Consider the following 23,650-nt stretch of genomic DNA (forward strand, 5'->3'; position numbering starts at 1 on the left):
TACGGAACTGCATCGCTGCGTAGCCAATAGCTGAAGGGGCTAGTCTATGCGATAAGATGGACTGCATTTCTCAACCAGTCAGAAGCTCTGTAGCTGAAGTGGGCTTGTACCACTCTGCTTACTGAATTATCGTGCGGCTGAATTCCCCGCACAAGCTTCAACATAATTCTTACTTCTTTCATTCACTGTGCAGTCATGGATTCGCTGTCGCTCGCCGCCAGTATCGCTGGCCTGGTGAGCCTTGCGGGCGCTGTTATATCAGCCGGTTACAAATTGAACTCAAAGTTGAACGAGGATACGAGCGACACCAAGACCCTGATTACCGAGACAGCAAACTTCTCGGGCATCTTGCTGGGTGTAAAGGCACACCTAGAGTCTTTCAAGGGTCTTGATGTTGATTTAGATGCCGTTCACAACACAATTGAAGACAGCAAGCTTACGATAAAACTTATCGATGAGTTATTGGCCAAGCTCTCAAAGTCAAATCGGATTGAGATGTTGATCAAAGCTGGTGGGCGGGAGGAGCAGGCTGTCAAGTTGCTTCGGCGCATAGAGCAGTACAAGATGTTCTTTGTTCTATGCTTCCAGCTTGAGCACAGGTAAGGACTTTCTTAGTCTACGCAAGAGAAATACTAATATAGGCCGAGCTCTCAATCCGAAACCTTGCAGATACAAATGGAGGGGATTGTGGCTCAGTTGAAGTCATTAGACGAATCTCAGAAGGGTGTTGAGAAGGCGGTTGGCAAGTTGGTGGATGCTGGTCAGAGTAAGTCCCTACTTAATTCCTTCCTACGAAACTAGAGCTCAAATATTATTGTGCAGTTCAACTACAAGAGAAGATCATCAAATGGCTTGGCACACCAACGGAGGATGAGCATGATGATCTATGCAAGCAACGCGATGCATCCTCAGCAGAGTGGATATTGAAGAAGCAGGAATTCCATAGCTGGCTCTCTTCCCCAGGTTCAGCGTTATTATGCCTCAATGGAACACGTAAGTACCTTGAATGTAATGCTACACGTACTAAGAATTGTCCCAGAGGGCTCGGGAAAGTCGGTTATCGTGTAAGTTCGTACCACCTAGGCGGTATATCAGCTAACAGGTCTGCAGATCGAAAATCATCGAATCGCTTCAAGAGTCTACGTTTGAGCCTGGAAGTAACGCTGTAGTTTACCACTACTGTCGCTTCACTAACCCATCCAGCCTCTCACCTACGAACTTAGTCGGGTCGCTTATAGGCCAACTTTTCAAGCAATCTTCTAACCCCGGCGCTCTCCTAGAAGTTGTGAATGTTATCTACGAAAAACATCGCAAACGATCATCTCACCCAAGTCTCCAAGATCTACAGTCGCTATTTACCAATGTATCAAACTACTTTGAGAGAATTCTCCTTGTTATCGATGGCTTGGACGAAATGAGTGGCTACTGGGAGGTCTTAGACTTTCTAGAGACTCTACCCGAGGCAGATACCGAGTTCAAGGTTTTTATAGCGAGCAGGGCTGGAATGGGCCTTGATGATGCTTTTTCATCATGCTTCAAAATCACAATCACCTCGACTGATGTTGCATCTGATATTGAGAGCCTGGTTCGCAAGAAGCTCAATAAGCGCCGATTCCGCGGATCTGAAGTTGAGGCGGTTATAAAAGAGCTAATTGTTCGTGCTGATGGAATGTAAGTAACCATCAAACCACACCACCAGAAGCTGATCGTTGCTTCTATAGGTTCATCTGGGTCATCTGTCAAATCGACCATCTTACTCGTGTCCGAACGACTCTCAGTCCAAAACTTGTGCAGGCCCTACCTCGCAACCTCGAAAAGACCTTTGAACAGGCGTTTCAAACGCTCGAAGATGAGGAAGAGAAGAAGCTTGCGAAGCGCATTTTACAGTTCGTTATGTTTGCTAACAAACCCCTCGATTTGTCAGAATTAGTGGAAGGTATTGCCATTACGTCAGATACAAAGACTCTCGACGATGTGCAATCCAACTCATTACGTGAGAAGAGCTACGTCTTCGAGCTCTGTGGAAGCCTTGTTCGAGAATCTCAGGCAACATCCAAGATTGATCTGGCACACTACTCTGTGTATCAGTTCCTCCAGTCTCCCAAGATCGAGGGCAACAGGGAAAACGAACTCTATCTTGACAAGTCCCAGGGCAATATCGAGCTCCTCACAGCTTGCATTCAGTATCTGACCATCGAGAACGTTTCGGCTGGCGGAATTGCCGAAGAAGTAGAGGCTGCACTAGAGGATGACGATCTGTACATCAGCCCCGAAGTGTTTGCCAATACGCCGTTTCTTCAGCATGCTGTTAGTAATTGGCCAGCTTATACTTCAAGGCTCTCAGAAACGGAGCTTAAGGATATCTGGGCTTCTGTTTTCCTTCCATTCTTCGAGCCTAGTTCGAACTACTTCAAATTCTGGGTTCGCAAAGCGCGTTATCTTCACGGATACTACAAGTATCCTCCGGGAATTACACCACTGCACGTCGCTGCCGTACACGGGTTGCCAAATCTGGCAAGAATCCTTTTGGAAGATAGCCATCTCAGCAAGGCAACCTGGCAGATATCGAAAGCCAAAGTGGGAAGTAGGACGCCGCTACATATGGCTATCGAGAATGGCCAAAACTCGGTGATCGAGCTGCTTCTGGAACTTGATCTTATCGACTCAACTGATGAGAGAGGGAGAACCCCTCTGCACTTAGCTATCGAGTGTGCAAACGAAGAAGCTGTCTCTAGGCTTATCTTAGCTGGTGCAAATGTGAACCACTGTGAGGCTGATGGACGAACACCTCTCTTCATCGCCATCGAGAACCACTGGGATGGTCTCGCAACACACCTCGCAGAGATGGCGAGCCACAATACTACTATGCCAGATGGACGGGGGCCATTTCACCTTGCGGCACAAACTGGAAGTGCGACGTGGATGAAGTGTCTGATGCTGGCATTTCCTCCAAGGGCCATAAACAATCGTGACAGTCGTGGCTGGACCCCTCTACTCTACGCCGTTGACAGAGGCCATTTGGACGTCGTCAAGCTTCTACTATCAAATACGAACTGTGTAGAGGTCGGCGATAAGAACGGATGGACGCCTCTGCATTCAGCTATCAAGCAACAGAACCTGGACTGCGCTACGGAGCTACTGGTATCCAATATTCCCAAGTTACCCTTTTGGCAATATAGACCAGAGGAGCCTGTAACAGGAATGCAAGAACCTGGCCCTGAGATGACAGGGAAATATGGCGAGGCGTATAGGTCGAGACAACCTGCCACGGCAACTAGAGGAGGCCCAAGTGAAAGATGGAGTGCCTGGGAACAGCAATCATCATCTGAACCCCCCCAAGCGGCGACAGTCTCGTCACCATTACTTCTGGCAGTGTCGAACAATTACAAGGTTGGGGTCGAACTGCTCCTCCGACATGCCGAAACCTACGGTCGAAAGGAAATAGGCCTGCTAGAAGAAGATGGTGAGTGCCTCAAAGCATCGATGATGTTGACGGAGACAACCATCTTCAAGAAGCTCATTCCGGTCGCAACGGCAAAGAGCATACTGGCTATCCTGCCTGATTGTCTCGAGAAGGGTGGAGTGTTCATAGAGATACTGAAGCAAAGACTTGACAGTGCTTTTGCGCACCAGCAGCTTCTACCAGAGGCTTTGTCGGATGGCAGGCTGTCGCTTGAGGTTCCGCATATGATACTAGATACCTGGCCAGTCCAAGCCACGTCACTTCCGGACAACATACTTGACATCGCTGTAAAGGTTGGAAATGACCGCGAGTTACGCTTGATGAAGCGTCTCATAGATGGAGGAGCCAATACCTCTTATGTCGACACGGACGGACAGACCCTGTTACATACGGCAATCGATCATCTCAATTGGCCCGCTACTACCTTTATGATCCACAGTTTGCCTTTCAACAAGGGGATATTATCCAGCGCTCTTCACCTTCTCGTTGATGAGGCTCCAACACAAGAAAAAGAAATCATCCCTGAGATTCTCGCAATCCTGAAACTGCTTCTCGAAAAAGGCGCTGATATCAATAGACGGGATAAATCTGACCGCAGTATCTGCCACTTAGCAGCTGGACGAGATGACAGTGCGTTCTTGATATGGGCGTTGAATAATAACGCGATAGTGGCTCCTCCAACCTCGAGAGATGATACTCCAATCACCGTGGCTGTGAGGTATCGAAGATACGAGAACCTGAAGTGTCTTCTAGATGACATTCTTTTCACTGCGCCGGAGTCTCTGGTGGAGTTTCTGGCTACGCCGAGTACAAGCTATGGGACACCTCTCATACAGGCCATTGAGATCTCCGACATTACCAGCCTGACTGAGCTTGTGGTAGCTGACAGGATTGCCGAGCCGCTGGTTAAGAAGGATATCGATGAGTATCAAAGCAGGCGGCTCACTGCTTTTACTGATGCACTGTGTACTGCTATTAGGAAGCAATCGGATGAGGCTGCGATGCTATTGATCAAGTCGATGAGCAACATCTCATCTACAAGCTCGTCAGGAGAGACACCTCTTCATACGGCAGTGAAAGCGGAAGACGAGAAGATGGTCAAAGCGTTGCTTGAGCACGGGGCACAGGTGAACGTACCGCATCGTGACACCGGGGAAACACCATTCGCAGCTGCAACAGTCGCCAATCTGAGAAGTATCAAGGCTATTCTGAGCGAGCAGCAAGTAGACTATCAGCCCCAAGATATCATTGCTGCAGCCAAAGCAGGGGATGAAGGCTTAGTTGCCAACGTCCTGGCTGCGTATCCTGACGACCAATACAATCAGAGAAAGGCACTATTCACAGCACGGAAACTACGACAGAAGAAGATTGAGAAGACCCTCTTGGAAATTTTGCCAGCACAGGCTCAATCTTCCCTGGTAGACGATATAACCAGGAATGCATACGGTGATACAGTTCTTCACCAGGCGGTTCGTGCGATGAACCCTGAGAAACTCAAGTCCTTGTGCAGCGGGTGTGATAAAGAGCTTCTGGATGCTTATGATCTTGGTGGCGACTCTGCACTGATGCTTGCTATACGGATGTGCCACTGGAGCGGCGCTGAGGTTTTGGCTAAAGAAGGGGCGGATATAAATGAGGCGCTTGAGAAGGCACATGCCGCGAAGTGCGATATTTGGATTGATAAGCTGAACGAGCTTCAGAATCGTTATGGTAGGGTCAGGCAGCGCCTGTTTGCTCCTGGGAGTGGTAGATTATAACATTAGCTTTTGATAGCTTGTCCTTAGCCTGGTGTGGCAGTAAGCGATAGTGGTCACCGTTACCTACAATTCTACAGAAAGGTTGAGGTGACAGCCAACCAAACAAGAAACCATGTAAAAAGAACCTCCAGTAGTTCACTGTATAACTACTACCAGACCTAGATGCTGGAGAGATTAAGTGGACAGGTAGCAAGAATTAGTATATAAAGAGAATGGCTCACACTCAGAACTATTCCGTTCAGCCAACTTCGTACGTTTTCAGTTGGAGATAAGCCAAAGTCTTCTACGTTGGTGACTATAGCATGCCAAAAGGCCGACAGGACAGCTTCACAGGCCCGTCTCTACATTTACAGGTTACTTAGTGATCCCGACTCCAAGTTTGTCCCATCAAAACCTGATCTGGCGAAACCCAGAATATACTCATAACACTGGAATGAGATGTGGTGTAGAAGTTGGAAGTAACACCAGGAGGCCACGGGCTGGCTGTAGTTGACAGAGCTGTGCAGTCGGGAAGTTGTTTTGTGACAGTCCAGTCCGATATCTTCCCATCCGTTGATATATTCCCATCACCTCGACAGATAGCACCACCTGGAGTGATCCACCAGAGACACATAGTCGCGCTGTCTCTGTAAACAGCAGTCATATTACTTGTGCCGACACTGTCAGCGCCGGTAACAGATTGGACTTTCCAGCTGTCAAGATCTTCCCCATCGCGATGCGCCTCAACCACTCTTCCGGTTGCACTAGACCAGAAGATTCTGATTGGTGTCCCGACGCCAGAAACACAGAGTGCACTCCCACGAGGTCTTGTGTCAGGGTCAGTATGAATAGTAAATCCTTTCCACGTCATGGAACCACCGTCAGAAACGAGGTTACAGAACACACCGCGGAGATCGCCATCTCTCCCACGATAGAAGACGTGCACACCTTTTCCGTCTTGGCTGGTCGCCCTTATGAACCCGGCTTCAGTGATGGTAGCCGACTGAGGCTCGGCGGCATAGTTTGCTACAGACCAAGCCCTTGTGCCACTACCCCATACCGAATATCTCAGGGATCCATCTCGAGCAACCCAGCAGAGCAGAGAAGTGGTAGAGTTGGGAGATACAGCGTCGATAACCCCTCCATTGTTGAGGTTGGCTGTCTCGGTTGCGAAGGCATATGTTTGCGGGCTCCAACCACCCCCGGAGCCAAAATAGAGAAAACCTCTGATTATTCCATCTTCCCTGATGTAGAAGCATTCTTTGTGCCCCGTGTGACGCGATGTATTGGTAATGCTACAGAAACCCAGTCCGTCGATTGACGGAGACGTGATGGTGCTTGCTAACCAATTGCCAGTGTTCCAGTCCAGCTTAGTTATTTTCTTGGCCGAGTTGCTGGCCCAGAAAAGTGTTGAGTCCATAGGTTGTGGAACAGAATATGCCGTCACGGCTGAGTACGTGACCTTGGTCTCTGGTGCGGGGATGATCAGCTCATGAGGAGTGCCCCAGCCCTTGTTCATGTCAGCAATTTCGTATGACACCATCGTCGTAGAGCCTCGAATATTATCTAATCTGGAATTGAGGGTGAAGATGAGGTCCATCCCAGGGACGATCAAAAAGTCTTGACTGGAGAACATCAAGGATGTTGCAGATGGTGGCGTCTTCTTGCTGCACAAGACTTTCATTGTCTTTGAGTCTTGCACCCACACCAGCACCTGGACCTTTGCAACAGGTATAGCCGGCCAAGCCAAGGTAATAATCCCTGCAGTGTATGATATCTTGGGCTGTGGAGCAGGGAGATCTCGCGGTACAGACGGAAAATTCCAAGCGGCGCCGAAGATGCCCCGGACTTGAGCGGCGTTTGTCGCGCGGACCTGCACCGTGCTTGGGTATGGCTCTTTTAGGTTGTCAATATCCAGAACAACTGACGTGTCCGAGCGCCGCGTGGTAGAAGAAGGGGAGACGGTAGTAACTCCGGAAAGCAAGAGTTCAAATGTCAAGGGTCCAGCCGCTCGCGAGGCGCTTTCGATATGGAGAACTAAACTCTTTGAGGGAACAACATAGTGGGACTCAATCGCATCAATAGTCCATAGTGGAATGTTGGACACAACGAAGGATAAGGTGGTGTAGAGCCCGATGGCTGAGATCTTGGTAGACTTTTGACGAGCGGCAAGGACAATGTGGTACCCTTCTTGAAATGATGGGTCCTGTACCGAAGCAAGACGTTGTCCCTCCTTTGTTGCTTGGAATCCGATTGTGGCCGTGGTCTCAGGCTCAACAGTCACCGCATTCAGGACCACCAGTTCGCAATCGTCTTGTGACTGCCCCGGAAGATCCCAGGTGGCCATGACAGTTAGACAGGCCATGCTGGCAGTCAGATTGAGTGGTGGTGGCAATATCTCTATTGACTGAGAGGAAGTGTACGGCGAGTCACGGATCTCGGCTGGCTCAGAGCTCAACGTCTTTGCGACAGCGCGTATTCCAGTAGTGGTAGGAGTGCATGCTTCAACCTCCAACACGCGGACTTGTTTCGCAAAATCAGAAGTTGCAGCAATGCGTACACTGGTCGAATACAGTGGCCGAGATGCGGCAAGATCATCTTGAGCGACGATACAGATCCGATAGTCTCCTGGCGCTACCCTTGGCATACTGACTGTGAGATGGGTTCCGTTTATGACAGACGGGAAGTCTAGTCGGACTTCCTTGGGAGGGATCATGGATGGCATATGAGTAAGCGTCTGGGCTGGGTGCCACAACCCCTGCACCACAGTCTTGCCAAAAGACGCCTTGGCCCGAACCCACATCCATATCGAAGGCGCACTAAGAAATACTCTAGTGGGTGGCGTGGTGAAGGTTCGTGAAGCACTCGCAGTTGACATCTCAATCGCGTCAGGGTTATTTATGTCATCTCTTGGACTAAAGATGATGTCCCAAGAGAGAGGAGTAGCATCAGCCTGGAACTTGAGAGGCACCTTGGACCAGTCTAGCATAATTGTCTCGTCGTCTTTGAAGCTGGTTGAGATTGGAACTTGAGGATCGAGGCTGAGTCCCTGGACAAGGCGCTCCTTCAACTCAGCAACCTTGGCCTCAGCCTTTTCCTTTTGTTGCTTAGCCTCAGCAGCCTTCTTCTTCAACTCATCCGCTTTGCCAGGAGCCATGACACTGTAGACCCCAACCAGTGAGCCCATCAAGCCAAACAATGTGATTAAGCCGTCGAGAAGACCCTCAGCCGTGGCCAATGAGCCTCCCACGACTTCAATACTGCTGCTCGCACTGCTCCGACCAACCTCTTCATCGATTCTTTGTCGGTTGCTTCTGACATCTCTCTCGTTCTCTTCGACCAGTTGATTGGCTCGTTCTCTGACGTTTGGCCTGTCCACTCGACGGCAAATAAGTGCTGTGATGGTCTGTTGCATGTATTCCTTTACCACCAGAGCCCCGAAAAACGTAGCCAGTTTCTCGGGCTGCTGCAAGAGCTGCAAGGCTATAGATGAGATATTATCCACCAGCATCTTCACGATCGCCGCTCCAAGCTGATCCAAGGATAGCTTCTTGGAGACCTGTATAGAGATTTCTGGTAAGGGTATCTTTGCGATTGTAACTGGAGGTTCGAGGACGATCTTGACATCCCATGTGCCTGAAAAGTTCAGCAGAAGATGCGTGTCGCTAACTGACGCGCCCTTGAACTCCATATTGTACTGCGTCGTGATAATCTCCTTGAAGATAAGCTGCACGATCTTCTCGCACGTCATCTCTCGGCCTGATGCTTCCTTCAGACCTTCTGCAAACGCCACGGTCGAAAGATTGTCTTTCAGATCCTGGTAGGTAGACCATTTATTGATGCTCATCAACCCCGTCTTGTTGTCGTACGTCAGCGTCACTGTGGGATTTGACAAACCCAGGATCGTATCTGTGCCCCGGTAACTGCCTGTGGCCGAGTATAGCTCTCGTCCCAGCTGGTACTTGAGGTCTATATGGAACCCGCTCTTCATGAACAGCGTGAGATCAGCTTTCGCTCCGTATACAGCCTGCAATGTCCAGGTTAGTTATATCCTTACGCCGGTCTTGTCTGGGTAATACTCACAGCACTTTCGTCTTTAACAGTGATAATCGAAACCGTTGTGTTATTGAACTTGGCAAACGACAGGTCAACAGTACCTTCGTAAGTCGCGGCGACCGTGAGGCCAGACTGGTCAAGGGGTATGGTTGCCGATACTGTAAAATCATAACCAAAAAAGCCGACAAGCGCTCTTACATGGTAACCCTGCTCGTAAGACATCTTATCACTATCAACAAAGTCTTTGGAGGCGTAATATACAGTTGCAGCTTTGAAGATCAGCCTACTGTATCCTATAGGCCATGAGGGGGAAGTCGCGCTATTTGGCTGTATGATGTCTCTGAACACATCATCGGTTGTCAGATCCCGTTGTTTAACAGCCGATAGTTTGGGATCAGGTAGCTCCGTGAGTAGGACCAATGCCACAACAGTAGGCTTCAAGTCTTGATCGAAGATGATGAGTGAAGAGAACTTCAAAGAAGAGGATCCAATGCTCCCACTGCCTTTGAAGGTGTAAACAGCACTCTTTGGCTCCGTATGACGAATGACTCCTTTTAGAGTGGCCAGTTCGATTTGTGCATTGAACATAGTGCCAAATGGCTTTTGTAAGGGACCGGAAGTTTTGCCAGTCAGGGAAAATTCGGTAAGGATAGGTGTCACAGTGAGGGAGGCCGTTATCGTAAACGGGTCTTTGGTCAAGGATAGCAACTTCATTTGTGCGTCGACAGCAATAGTTGGTTGGTTGGCACCCGCAGCCGGAGTATACGTGCCTTGGCCCGATACCACCATGGTACCTCCTAGAAGGTACAAATTGTTCACACTCATACCGTAAATGGTACGTGTCTGGTCGGACTTGTCGATGTTGGCAAACAGCGTAATAACTCCACCCTGATTCAAGTCCATGCTCCCCTCCAGAGCCTTTACCAAAGGTGAGGGGTTGGGCTGCTGGAGTTGAACAGTCGCAAAGAACCAGCCGCCAGGGTCCAGCCTCTTTTCTTTATCCATGGTAGTAAGGATGGATGATGAATCTTCTATTTTGATGTCTTCAGCAATCGCTGCCGTTTTGATCAAGACGAGCTCGTCCTTCAGCCCACCGACAGTTCCGTGGTAACCTATAATCTGAGCTCCAATCTGACTCAGCTTGAATGTGGACATGACCGGCTCCTTTGTCTTCTCCCATATCTTGGTTAGATTGGTGCAGGATACGGAGAAGAAGTAGCTGTGTCTGGTGGGGTCGTTGGTGTCAGGGCGGGCGAATATCGTTGCATCTCCCAGGTCGTCAATATGCGCACATAGGAACAGTTTGCCCTTGCTCCTAGAGAGATCGGCATACAGGTAGACATTAGTGGACGGAAAGTTAATATCGGCAGTTCCATCTGGCGAAACACAGTCCCAGGCCAGCTGTTTATTGGAACTCATGTTTTGAGAAAGCCGCACAAGTTCCTTGTTGTCGTTTGTCGTCTTTTGCAGTACAGCCGTCAACACTGGGTCGTGTGAAGATCCAATTCGAAGTCTGGCTCGGATCTCTGTCTTGCTGGCGAAGTCGGTGATGGTCAGCTTTCCCGTGATGAAAGCGCTATATTCTGTGCCTTCGGGTAAGAGGAGAGAGCCCTGGTTCGTCTTCTTGACGGTGATCTCCCCGCCTATCTCGGCAAGATCGATGGGAACGCCGTTGGACTCGTAGCCCCATTGCATGCTCCCGACTCCCGAGATTTGCAACGACTTTTTGATCACCAAGTGAACTTCAACCTGCCGGAGACCTATCTTTGGCATTCCAAGATGCTCGGGGATCGCGTACTTGTCTGCCGAGAGGAACTGGCCTGCCATCTTCTCGAATGACAAAGGAGGAGCAGCATCTTGCTTGATGTAAATACCATGAAATTCCCGTCCCTCCTTTGTCTGGATGTAAGCGACGCGTATGGGACCCTGGAAACCCTGGAAGATCAGATCTCCAATGACCTTGGCTGTGATAGATACTGTTTCATCCTTTTTGTCCTTTGTGTAGTGTACTCCGAGACCAATGTTTTGAAGAGTGACTGTATCAAAGATTGACAGCGTTCCGGTAGATACGGCCACAGCATCCAATGCTCTAACAATAAGAGTGCCCCGTTCTGTCTCCGTCGCCTGACGAACCTCTATAGTTGCTGACATTTCTATTACGTTTAGGCTGAAAAATTCGGGACATCCTTCGGGTTCGATAAAGGTTGGCTTGGAGAAGCCAAACAGTGTCAGAAGGCCAGTCAGCGTCAAGGGTTCCGTCTTGGAGATGGGTTCAAGCGATGCTTTGACCATCGCTGGCTCATCACCCTTCGCGATACAGCTGATGGATATCCTAGCTGCTGCTGTCCCATTACGTACTTGTCCCAACAACAGAAGTGAAGCGGGCTTAGGTTCTGGTAGCTTTGATACAGCGGCAGTGTACTCAATGAGAAGGGTAGTCACAGTTAGATTGTTCACCTTGACCGTCGCCGTCTCCCCCAACTCCAGCTTGAAGTACTTCACAACGTTTGAAGGGCCAGTATCTATGGTAAGCCGACCCTGGCGAAAGGCCAGTGTCCCAATGGCTGGTACAAGAGCGTTGGTGATCTTATCTCCAAGTAAGGTCTTGAGTATATCCGTGACGAGAACGGTCTGAAATGCCTCGATGTTGAGACTAAGTTCCTCGATGGCAGAGTCGTACGAAAGGTGAGCCATGACGGCGTTCTTGTTGAACATAGCAGCAATGGTGAACTTGTATTCTGTCTTGCCACTACCGAGCGGGCTTTCGCTGCTAGTGTAGAAAACGTCGACCTTGACTGAGTTGAGGCCAATAAAACCAATCTCCAGTCCGTCATCCCAGTTGAAGCCGAGCTCACAACCCAAGATCTTAGCATTTTTGCTACTGGCGACGGGATAGCCGATTGTAAAGCGGGCATACATGAGCTGAACCTCCAGGATGGATTTGACAAGAACCGGCAGGGAATTTAGGGCATTGGGAAGCCCAAGCGCATCGATCATGTCTAATACTGAGATTCCCTCGGGAACTTCGATGCTGAGACTCCCTAAAATGTTGTCATTCATGGTTAATAGATGAGCGTGGTAGGTTCTTAAGAGCGATGGGAAGACTTACCAACTTTATCTTTTTGGGGTAGCTTAAAGGAGGCTCTGGCAATAGTGTTGATCTTCTCTATGATAAAGTCGGCCTGCATAGAGGCGTGATAAACTCCATCCAAATACTCCGTGTCTATGGTGCCATCCCTCACCATTAGCACGTCTGGCAGCACCCTTAAGTTGCCAACACTGATCCTAAGAGACCAGTCTCCAAAGCTCCACCCCGAAGTAGTGCTCTTCTCCACGGCGAGTGATATTTGGTGGATGAGAAAGGTGGTGTCTGGACTCGCATGCATGGGAAGTACATTGTTGATATCATCGAATGTAACTGTGTCAGTTATACCTACACCTTCGAGAAAATCGTATATGAAGAGGCTTTGATTCGAGGGCGATATCCAAAGCCGAAACTCATACGAGTCAGATTTGGGCAGTGGGTTGGCGGAGAAAGTTACATCGATATCGCAAGGTGGTGTGGTTTTCATGCGTGCCTTGTAGTTAACTTGAACTCCCACCGATATATGGTTGGCATCGAGAGGGTTATACACCTGAACCTTGACGTCTCCTTTAACTTTGGGAACCGATGAAGGAAGAAAGTTTTGCCACTCGTCAAAGTCTGTAGAGGCCCATACACGCGACAATACGCAATGGGAATGCGCAGTAACAGGCTGAGTTACCGCGAAGCCAACCTGAGATGGGCTAAGGGACTGCAGGGTAAAGCCCTTACCATTCAGCGGGACGGCTTCTGTAAACCTCATGGTGCCTGAAAGCTCGGTGACGAGGTCGTGTAGCGATTGAGTGCCGTCGATGGTGAACTCGACCTCAGGATGCTCCCTGTCTTGCCCTTCTATCACACATCTCAGGTTTACTATAAGGCCTTGTTTCTTGGCGGTTGCAAATCTGGCCGTGCCCGTAAGTATAATAGTCTCACCGGGGCTTGTTGCATTGTATACTGAGAGACCCAAGGTTTGTATCACGAGATTGACTCCAGCGAACGAGATGTGAGGGTCGAAAGGCTTGGGCTTGGATTCACCTTCAAGCACGCCAACGGCCGTGTCGAGATTGCATTTGATGTCCACTTGATGGATCAAGGGCATGTTTCCTGGAAGCATGGTCACCCGGGCGCGTGATTTTTCGAGATCGGGAACTAGACGTAGAATCCCTGAGAGCAGCAGTGATGCAGGAGTCTCTTGGTAGAGAAGTGAATAGATTTTGGAGTCGGAATTGATCAGGTATCCGAGCAGTTTCGGAAGTTGAACCTTCGTAAGTTCTTCGGGTTTGACACCCATACCGATCAAGGACTTTCTGAGAGTTGAAGCGTGCTTTGCCCCAGGTACCTCTCTCTTGACCACAACTTCAGTCTTTGTCGTGGTTTTGACGTCTAGTTTGGCTTTGATCAAGTCTTGCTTGTCCCAAGATAGGTCAAATGTAACCTCCTTGACAAGAAAGGTCTCGGATCCAAGCTGGATGGTGGCATTGTCTGGGATTAAGAAGATGATGCTTGCTGACTGGACTTCAACACTGACTTCATCAAAATCGTACTCAACGACCGACTTGTCAAGGTGGATTTGATAGTTGAGCACTGCAGTCTCGAAGTTATTATGCAGGTCCAGGGCCATCACGATTTCGTTGCTCGTCAACGCCTCAATGGCCTTGCTTGCAGTTGAGATAGTAGTAGGGTCGAGCACTGATGCGATGCAAAACGACCTGAAACTCGGAGGCCCATGGGGTAATCTGGGGATGGCGGGCATGAGAATCTTGTTCTTTGGGTCCAGCTCAATGACAAAATAGACTAGCTGGTAACCTGGTGGTAGTGGACTTTTGTGATCCTCGATTACGAGCGTTGGGACCAACGACACTGTCTTGATGTAAAAGGCTTTCTTTGTACCCGCAACTTTCCAGTATAGCAAAGTCTTTGTACTTTTGCCCCAGACTGCGGTGATCTTTTCCATCCAAATATCCATCGTTTTCCACTTGTTGTCGGTGACCATCCACTGTTTGACGACCAAATGACGGGTCTCGTCTTCGCCTGTCGGGCTAGTCGAGCCTTGAGTGATCCAAGCGTATTCGACGAGAAGATTTTTTGGGGGCACAATGGACCATGGGACTAGATCTGGGGTGTCCCGTGAGATGTCTAAACACACTTTCTGGGTGATATCGGGGGGTACGATGCTGCAGAAGATAGGTCCGAGGTCTCGCTCACCCAGGTGTGAGGTGTCTGCCTCAACATCCGCACGGAAATCTATCCTCTCGGCTATTTTCTTGCGATCAAAAGATATTTCCTCCGTGGCAGAAGTCGTGTCTCGATCTAGACCTTTGAAGTCGTCGCTGGCATCCAAGCTCATGTAGCATCTGCCCTTCAAGACTCTGATGGTTAGGCCGGTCGACAATGTTTTCCAGTCGACACCTGTGGCTTCAGCTAGGTCCTCCAAACCTGGCAAGTCCACGGCTGATCCATCAGTCACGTAGAGTGTGCCGCCCTTGGTTTTGTCTTTGTTCTTCAGCTGATCGTTGATGGCCAAGGCCAGACCTAGAATGGTTTCCGGAGACGGATGCTTGTGGTGATAGTTAGCGCTGATGACATAGGCGTCGGCAACAAAGGTTGAGAAGAATTTCCTGATCTGGCCAACGGCCATATATCGCAGAAACTCCCTTCTCCCCGCTTCCCAGTCAGTAGACTTTTCCCACCACTTCGTTTTCTCCCCTGAAGCTAAAAAAAACGCAGCATACGCCGGGTCTGTAGCTGGGATTTTCTTCACTTCAGCCAACACCTCCCTGTATAATGTTGATGGTATTGGTCTAAGATTGCCCTCAATTTCTCTCATTTCTTTGTCATCTTCCCAACGCTGGGACCAGTAAGTGTATTTACCGTAACGATTGTCGAGTCTTCCTTTGTACAACTTGAGCCTCTTTTCGACCCCGAATTTTTTGTGCTTCTTTTTGAGAATTTCTATAATTTTCGATGGTCCTTTTCCCTTGAGATTCCATTTGGGATACAAAATGGCTTCAAACCAGTCTCGTACCACTGCCTCCTTGCCAACGTTGGCATGGATTATGTTGCGGTCATCCTGAATCTGGGTATTGACCATACTGCCATGGTGCTGGATCTTGTAAATAGAGAGCTTCGTTGGAGGCTTTTGGGCCGTGATCTTCCATCCGACATTGTCGCCAGTGAAATACATTGTCCCTTCCACTTCCATCTTGGCCGGAACAGTTCTCATCAAAATACTCTCCAAGTTGATCCAGGATTTATCTGGATTATAATTTGGGCCACCTCCGAGTTTGGGTTTGGGATACCATTTCAGAATTGACTTTGGGTCGGGATAGTCAACCTGAATACCATCATACTCAAAGCCCTTACCCTCAGTCCATTCCAATTCATCGACCAACTGCTCGCGAGTGTTCTTGAGGCCCCAGGAACCGTCACAGAATGGCTGATAAAAGTTTCCATTGAACGTGAAATCATATGGCCTTTTGGCGAGAGCATAATTGAGGAATGCCAAGAGCCCATCGAGATGGTCATCGTGTGGGTGTGAGTTGATGATGGCACTTGGTTCAAATTTGACCTTGTCGTTGTTGGAGATGCGAGTTTTCCAGATATGCTGCCCAGCTGCGAAGAGATACTTACTATAGGGAGCATCATTTCCACCGGGTCTTTTTTGGTATGGTTTTTTGTAAAGGGTTGGCCCCGAAGGGTTTGGGGCAATCTCGTAAACTAAAGGCCCTCCATCAAGCAGGACAAGATGCTTTTTTTTTGTTTTATCGGTCCATTCTATGTACATGGCATCGCCGCGACCTGCGTAGATGACGTGAAGACGAGGGCTGTAATCGTTCATGTTAAGACTCACAAATGTGTTATAATATTTCGATCAAATTGCAATAAGAGAAGAGATTGTAATTGAGTAGGATGTTAAAGATCAGGGTCACCAAGAAATGTTCACTTCGGGACTATGACAAGAATCGCCTTTAGCAATCGCTGACAAGCTAGTCTGAGCACGTTGCATTACTCTACGGATACCAAAATACAAAGTAAAATGCATGTTTTGCCGAGAAAACCGTTGTCACATACCAGTCTCGAGTGTAGGTTCGGTCACAGTTTTGACAAACGCCCGTCATCAGCCACATTCAAGGATTGGCTGTGGATTCAACCGCTTTCGCTCACATATGCATTCTTATGTGACAGAACAGCCCATAGACCATAGTCCAGACTTTTTAAAACCTGTCACAAGTCTCTAGTTGGGCGAGCATCAATACAGTGGCACGGACAACCAAGCCATGTCTAACAGTCAGGCCCTTGGCATTCCACATTTGGTTTGGCCTCATCCGCCAGATCCCTCTTGTTTTAGTGGCATTGGTGACGGTAAACGGTTGAATGAGGCATTGACTTCTAGCCTATTTTGGTTCAGCTTGGAAACGTCACTGAAGTCTAGACCTACCCTTCAGCCGTTCACGTCCGATAATCCCACATTTGGCCTGTGTACCATGCATGTGTGTGGCGCGACATATAGACTCTGTACTCTGTAAGGGGGCCTTGATTTTTTGAGAACGTGTTACGATAACTAACTCAGGTTCGAAACGCCACATAACTTTGTGGTGCTTTACGTAGTACCTATGGGGCCCCAGGGCCTAATGCCACGCAAATCATAGTCTAGCTACGTCTTAAGGCATCAGTGCAGTCAGCAAGTTGCTTTTGAAAGCCAGGCTCCTGAATGTACTCATCCACCTTCTTCTTCAAGAGCTCTGTAATCGTGATATCATCCATCTCTCCCTCAGTCGCCTCAATCTTGGCTAGGTAGACCCATTTCATAACCCCATCCTCTTCAACCCAATCAGGGAGGCCATCACCGAAGTCGAAGCGCCAGTATTTCTTTGTCACACCGCGTGGAGCAAATGCATTGATCAGTTCGCGGAACAAAATGTTAACAATATTCGTGTTGGTAAGAATACCAACAAGACCGAAGGGGGAAACCGACTGCTTGCTAAGTGACACACCGGTGCCAATACTCAGGAAACAGTCTGTCGTACGCACTGCAGTAAATACTTGAAGCGCCTCGTTCCATAGCCTACGTCGAGTCAATTTCGTGAAGTTATAAAGATGATACATGGAGAGTACTTACCACCCAAGAGGATTGTTGGCTTGCACTCCACCATCGATAAAAGACATGCCATCGATTTCAATGGAATTGAAGTACCCTGGAGCTGCTGACGTGGCACGTGCTGCCTGCCAGAGCTTAACTTTTGGAAGGTCAGGCATTGCATGCTTGATCTTATAGGATCGAAGGAGGACGGGCTCAGAGTTATTGGCACCCTCTGCTCTAGACGCAGTGACAAAGCTAACGAGAGTGATCAATTAGTGGCTCTTGACAGTATTGAGATAGAACCTACACCTTGCACGAGGGATTGGGGTTCTTCGGATCCTGCAGAAGTACTTCTTCGGGGTCCTGATTGAGCACCCTCTTGACCAGACCCTTGATTACTTTTTCAAGGTCCTCAGACTTCCATTTCTCTCCTTTAGAAAGGATGCTCATCCACATGCCGTTGGTGTCCCAAGTCCACGGATTCCAAGTCCACTTCTGCGGTGGTGGGAATACGTCGCCCATGAGAGCATTATATTCCTTGATGCATTCATCCACTGACATCTCTAGCCGACCAAGCATAATAGCAATCAGTCTATAAGCGACCATAATCCATTAGCACCAGAAGCACGAACCAATGCTATCAAGATGTTGAGATTGCTTACCCTCCAGTACTAGTGCCGCCAATCATATCAAACACCTCGCAAGGCTTCTTTCCTGGGCATGCGCGGTCCATGATTGCTTTCAAGACTAGTAGGGACGCCAGACCGCGTACACCACCGCCGTCTAGCAGTAATTAGAAGCCTGTTGTGTAAATTGTTGCCGCGACTGGCATACCTAGTGATAGAACCCGGAGCGGCCGTTCATTGGCATCCTCAGTTCCCATTCTATCAGCCCTGAACGTAGTTGCAGGCAAAGATGGAAACTCCTCCAAATCAGGAAACGAGAGTTCATTGACATCGTTGAAAGCCTCCAGAGTATATAGGACCTTGGCTGCGATGGTTCCGAAACTGAGAGGCTCCCTCTCCACTTAGGCATACTGCATTAGCGATCGTAGCATCAAGACAAATGAACTTACCTGGAGGACCGAATTCTACAACAAGATATCCCTGCTTAGCGATCAACTCCCAGCCTGAGAAGCGAGAGCAAACCCTGACAGCAATGACATTTTGATCCTAATGAAGCTTTAGTTTGACAATGGTGGCCAAAGATATCAATTCTTACTTCAAGGAGTCGGAAGATATCATGGTCCTCAGGAAAGAGAGTTCCTTCAAGCTTTCCTAAAGTCAGTACAAACTCTCCCTAGTGTGAAGGGCAAAAGAAAACAAAAGCGACACACCTGCACAAAGTCCTTAGACTCCAGCTGGTTTTTGTGACTCTCCCACGTCAGATGCACGTCATCCTTCACCCTCGGCTCAGTCGCATTTGCGTTTTCCAAAATGGATATCTCAAACCAAGTCCAGTTACCATTTGCCCTATCATCGCAATAGCCTTGGTCATGAGACTCTGTAATAAGCTGAATGCTGTGTAGTCTCTGGATGGTCTTTACATCAAGAGGCTACATTTAGATAAAAAAGCATGTCAGTGGCAGAATCTTCAAGGGAATTGGGACAGATATTGCCTACTGGTGTTTTGAACCAGGTGTTGCTTTCAATCTCGGAGCCATGAGATTCAACGTGTCCGCTCTCAGTTGATCGAACGGCATATTTACCATCCAAGACATTAGCAGACGAAGAGGGATAGATTGGCAGAGCCTCGGCGCTCTTCAGATCCTCCATGATAAAATATTTCTTAGATAATGTAAAATCTAGGTTAGAAATTACAGAAAGTTCAGAGCGCCTAAGACATGAGCGACGGCGTTAGAAAGCTAGGAATATATAGTAGAGGAACCAGTGACTGTGTTCAGGTTGCCAGTCGATTCCAGACCACGATACGAGCTACCCCTCCCGGATTCACATGCCTCCCCAAGCCACTCATGCACTGTGATGGATCTCAGCTAGCTGCGTACGTTTTTGTGAAACTCAAAATGAAAGTTTACTCACAACTTGTCTCTGAAAGAAGGCGGAGTTTTAGCCTTTCAGCCACAGTGCTGATAATGAATTGTGAACCTGTCACATCAATGGAGTGCGACTGTAGAAAGAAATGGCAGCTGATACCTCTGAAGCCTGGATTGAGAGAGGATCCGGGAATGTGTGCTCCATGAGTAGGATGTTTTGTTAACTTAGATCACAACCAAGGTGTTCAAGCCTCGCTATTCCAGTTCTGTCACAGCTGCCTCGTATTAAACCTTGCGAATTATCATCCAGTCACATTCCTCTCTTTATTGCCATGTCTTATGTATTCAAGAGTTAATCTATTTCGGCGATAGTGAAGAAGAAATATTGCGTGGCACACTTGACGTTTTCGGGCTTTGTGGCGTCCTCGGGAACATGCATAATTCGCGATTGTAAGTTCCGGACTACACAGCAAATGATGGGTCGACGCTGTTTCTGTCTGATACCCCCGATACCTCCGGAAGCCGTGATAAGCAGTATCATGCAGCGTGCGATGTGATATTTCACAGACATATCAATTACGAGGACAGCACCCTGCCTATGTTCGGGTTGCATGTATTACGATGAGGTGTCGCCATTGTCAAGCAAAATTACTAGAACACATTTAGCGTCAAATGAGTTTTTATTGGTTCCAGATAGCGGGCAACTATGATATCATGACGTGTTATGCGCACTTCGAAGAGGTAGCACAAATCTGTAGTCTTTCTTCTGGGCTCCTAATATATCAGATCCTTGTCCAAGAACATCATGCAAGAGAAAGTAATAGAGCTTTACTAGCATTTCCTAACCTTGGGCAACGCGTCTGTCAAACTGTTGTGTGCGCCCGGACCCATGCGATGCTTCCATCCGGTTCTTATTCATCACCAATATACTTGCAGCGTAAAGCTTGAACTTTGAGGCGGCAGTCGACCACGTAGGTAATCAGGATGATGGTAAGAGCTCTGTCGTGTAATATTTTCTATAATAGCAATCTGTCGCGAGAGATGAAAGACGTCGTACGATAAAAAGATAGAAGATATAGTGACTATAGTGGACGCTTCCTGCTACTTCGACGGCCTCTTCGGGCCTTGCCAAGAGACGTTTTTCACCTCTTGAAGGTTAACCGAACCTCCCATAGGAGTATCATATGCAAGCTGAGTAAAGACATCATTCTTTGGGGTGCAGCTCAATCCCTTGAACATGAATACATCACCAGCCGGTAGAATAACAGTTGCACCCAGGGACTTGACCAAGTCCGCCACTGCTTCTTTGAACCTCGTTGCACCATCAATGGCAATATCTTGTCCGATAGCATCTGCGCTCTTGAGCTCATCACCAAACGTGAACTTCCATGCACTAACCCAGTTGTACGTATCGTCCTGCTGCCAGAACCCAGGCGCGTCTTCGTCGCTGGGGCGATGCTTGTACGACATTAGACTGTTGTCATCGTTTAGATGGTGAGCCTTGACGTTCTCGACGATGAAGCTTCCACGATTCTTTGGACTTGTGCCAACTTGAAATGTAAACTTGTAGTTCATCCACAAGTTGGACTTAATCGCAACCTCCCAGTTGTAATCAGCTTGTAGACGTTAGCATACAAGGTAGTGGGGTGACTGAGCTTGCTTACCCATGACGTCGGCCTTCTCTTGCTCCAAGCCTATGGCTCCTGCAATCATGTTGAAGCCAGCTTGAAGACGCGTTCCAAACTGGCTAATAAATAGACGACGATCGATGTTGATTCCGATAAAAGTTTTGGAGGTGATTGTAAACTTGAGTCTCCTCTTTGAATCATCATCACTATTTCCGTAATAGTAAAGATTTTCGTAATCTATCTTGAGCTTAGTGTTGACTATGCACGATATCAGTCTCTTGGAGAACGAAGAGTCAGGTATACCCACAATCCAATTTGACCGATTCAGTCGGATCATTGTCCCCATCCTTGTCAATGACCTTGCGCGATGTAACAAAGGCACACGTCTTTTGGTATGTATTGTCTCGGCTGGTATTGACGTTCGGCTTCGATATTTCGCTGCTCGGGATGTAGAATCCTGCCTTTGCTCTGTTATGCGGATACTTGTTCTTGAGGAGATCAACAATCTTGTCGATTGTACGAGTTTCTTGAACATAGAATGCGGGTGCTACGCGATTAGCAATCCAGTGGTTCACGAAGATATCCTGACTGATGAAGAGGAGTCCCTCGCAAGATCCTGGGACTGCCTTCGCTCTGGCAACCTCAAAAGGGCCGGGGTTAAACACTCCAGCTCCTTCGCCATCCACAACTCTAAGTGTCCCAAGATCAGGCTCGCGATGAGTAAGCATACAATAATTCAAGACCTATGCCTTTTCAACACCCACGCACACGCGATCCCTGTCAGACTATGTTACTAGCGTCTGTGGGCAGGATCCCATACAGAACCACAAGTAATCTCGATGGGGCACTCATTGCTAGATTTCTGCCATTCTTTTACTGTATCGAATCCATATTAATATCCACGTGCTAGCCTTATCAAGAATGTACTCTAATACCAATCTACCTGCTTCTTACCACCCGAACTGCTCGAAATGAAGTGTCATCGCAGCCTCGTTTGGAACCATTCGAGACGTTGCCGACTGCCTCACATCTTGCAACAAGCCAGATGGGCCACATGCCAAAAACAAGACTCGTGTATTCGCAGACATCCCCTGTAGAGTCTGGGCCACAATCTCATCGACATTAGGACGTCCACGTAGAATTAGAATCCCAAGAATAATGTCTTGTTCAGACGTATTCGACTGATCGGGTGTATCAACCTTTTCCACACGATCTTCCGAAACCGACCACCTCGAAGGCGAGGGTGGCTGGTCACTGGTGGCCCTTTCTGACAAGTCTGATCTGCCAGTAATGTTGATAGAGATATTGAACCCTTGAGCGCGAGCAATGTTTTCAAGGTAAGGAGAGAACCATTCCAAAAGATCTAGAAGCAGTCGTTGGTTAGTCGCTTGAACTATCTGTGCCAGAACTGGGAGATATACCTGAGTTTCTCATGGCCCAAACAATAGTGATGTTCCTGTGGGCAGCGGCGTCAAGATCTCGTAGAAACTGAAGTGCCATACCAAATCCAAAAGTACCGCCACTACCGCCAGCGAAGATCAAGATCTTATCGTATGCCTCAGGATTGGGGATATATCCATAAGGCCCATGAACCGATGCTTTTAGTGTAACCCCAGGATTTTTAAGGGCGTATTCATGCAGGTCGCGGGTGAAGCCATCATGGGCGTCAACCACGAACTCGGTTGGTTGCGTGCTCACTATGGTAAAGGGATGAGTCTCAAAGTATCGAACCCCAGGAATCCAAAGGTATGCGTGCTGTCCAGACTTTGCACCTGAAGGACTCTTTTGCAGAATGACCCTTGTGGCGCCGCCTGGAAGGGGGTGTAGTGTTGCGGTGTTATTGATGCCATGATAGAGTAGGCTGGTCGCTCGTACCAGGCGATCAAGGATCCACAGTCCTGCGGCTATAAATATGACGATCATGACCTTTTGGGTGATATCTGGATGATGAAGACATATGAAAACCACCAATAAAACGAATAACAGAACATGGAAAACATAAAAGAGCTCGTAGTGTCTGCGTTGTAGCGCCAAGGCAACACCCACTGTAGAAAACATAGTGAAGGCGGCGAAAATGGCAAAGTATTGCTTTGCTTCATAAAGCTTAGATGGTTGTGAATCCTGGTAGAAGGCAGAAGCCATAGCAGCATGAATGACGACGAGAGCGGAGGTCATTAACCCCGACGCTCTGTGAAGTGGATTCAAACGATCGTAGGTCCATCCTGTAAGGAATGCAAGCGGTGTGTTTTTGAGACTGAGAAAGACTGTCAAACAAAGATTCCCGACCGCTAACCTGAGGAGTTTCAGTAACATTTCGGAAAACGAGGGAGCTAACTTACCATCCAGCTCTCATAGGGATGATATAATCCCAGGACAATATGCTATCATCGACTTTTACAAAGAAGAAACCCAAGTTCAAGCCGAAGTAGGTAATGTAAAGAAGAACATGTCCGAGCGAAGGTGCAATAGAGACTTTTCTCGATAAACCCGGTTTAATCCTAAACAGATGAGAACAGACCAGTAGCCTTTGAATTGATTCTTACATCGCTGAGTAGCTGAAAGGTCCTTTAGGCAAGCCGATCTTTCGCCATACGGAATTCACAGCATAA

General features: G+C 48.3%; 4 protein-coding genes across 4 annotated transcripts; 1 reads left to right on the top strand and 3 right to left on the bottom strand.

Annotated features, from left to right (window-relative positions):
• Positions 1-195: 195 nt before the first annotated feature.
• Positions 196-5,220, top strand: J7337_007936 (uncharacterized protein; the record flags this gene model as incomplete). Its single annotated transcript, XM_044825563.1, has 6 exons — positions 196-599; positions 642-766; positions 823-993; positions 1,040-1,064; positions 1,111-1,671; positions 1,722-5,220. The coding sequence occupies 6 exons, from the start codon at positions 196-198 to the stop codon at positions 5,218-5,220; spliced, it is 4,785 nt and encodes a 1,594-aa protein (XP_044678480.1).
• A 358-nt stretch (positions 5,221-5,578) lies between these two features.
• Positions 5,579-16,178, bottom strand: J7337_007937 (uncharacterized protein; the record flags this gene model as incomplete). The annotated part of the gene is made up of 3 exons (XM_044825564.1): positions 5,579-9,226; positions 9,283-12,296; positions 12,365-16,178. The coding sequence occupies 3 exons, from the start codon at positions 16,176-16,178 to the stop codon at positions 5,579-5,581; spliced, it is 10,476 nt and encodes a 3,491-aa protein (XP_044678481.1).
• An 812-nt stretch (positions 16,179-16,990) lies between these two features.
• Positions 16,991-19,195, bottom strand: J7337_007938 (uncharacterized protein; the record flags this gene model as incomplete). Its single annotated transcript, XM_044825565.1, has 9 exons — positions 16,991-17,405; positions 17,460-17,675; positions 17,728-18,012; positions 18,083-18,203; positions 18,255-18,446; positions 18,496-18,592; positions 18,642-18,719; positions 18,757-18,975; positions 19,043-19,195. The coding sequence occupies 9 exons, from the start codon at positions 19,193-19,195 to the stop codon at positions 16,991-16,993; spliced, it is 1,776 nt and encodes a 591-aa protein (XP_044678482.1).
• A 1,319-nt stretch (positions 19,196-20,514) lies between these two features.
• Positions 20,515-23,183, bottom strand: J7337_007939 (uncharacterized protein; the record flags this gene model as incomplete). The annotated part of the gene is made up of 5 exons (XM_044825566.1): positions 20,515-21,029; positions 21,078-21,299; positions 21,349-21,731; positions 21,999-22,404; positions 22,463-23,183. 5 exons carry the CDS (start codon positions 23,181-23,183, stop codon positions 20,515-20,517), a joined length of 2,247 nt encoding a protein of 748 aa, XP_044678483.1.
• Between the last annotated feature and the right edge of the window lie 467 nt (positions 23,184-23,650).

Source organism: Fusarium musae, chromosome 6 (genome assembly GCF_019915245.1).
Source record: "Fusarium musae strain F31 chromosome 6, whole genome shotgun sequence".
Classification (NCBI taxonomy): Eukaryota; Fungi; Ascomycota; class Sordariomycetes; order Hypocreales; family Nectriaceae; genus Fusarium; species Fusarium musae.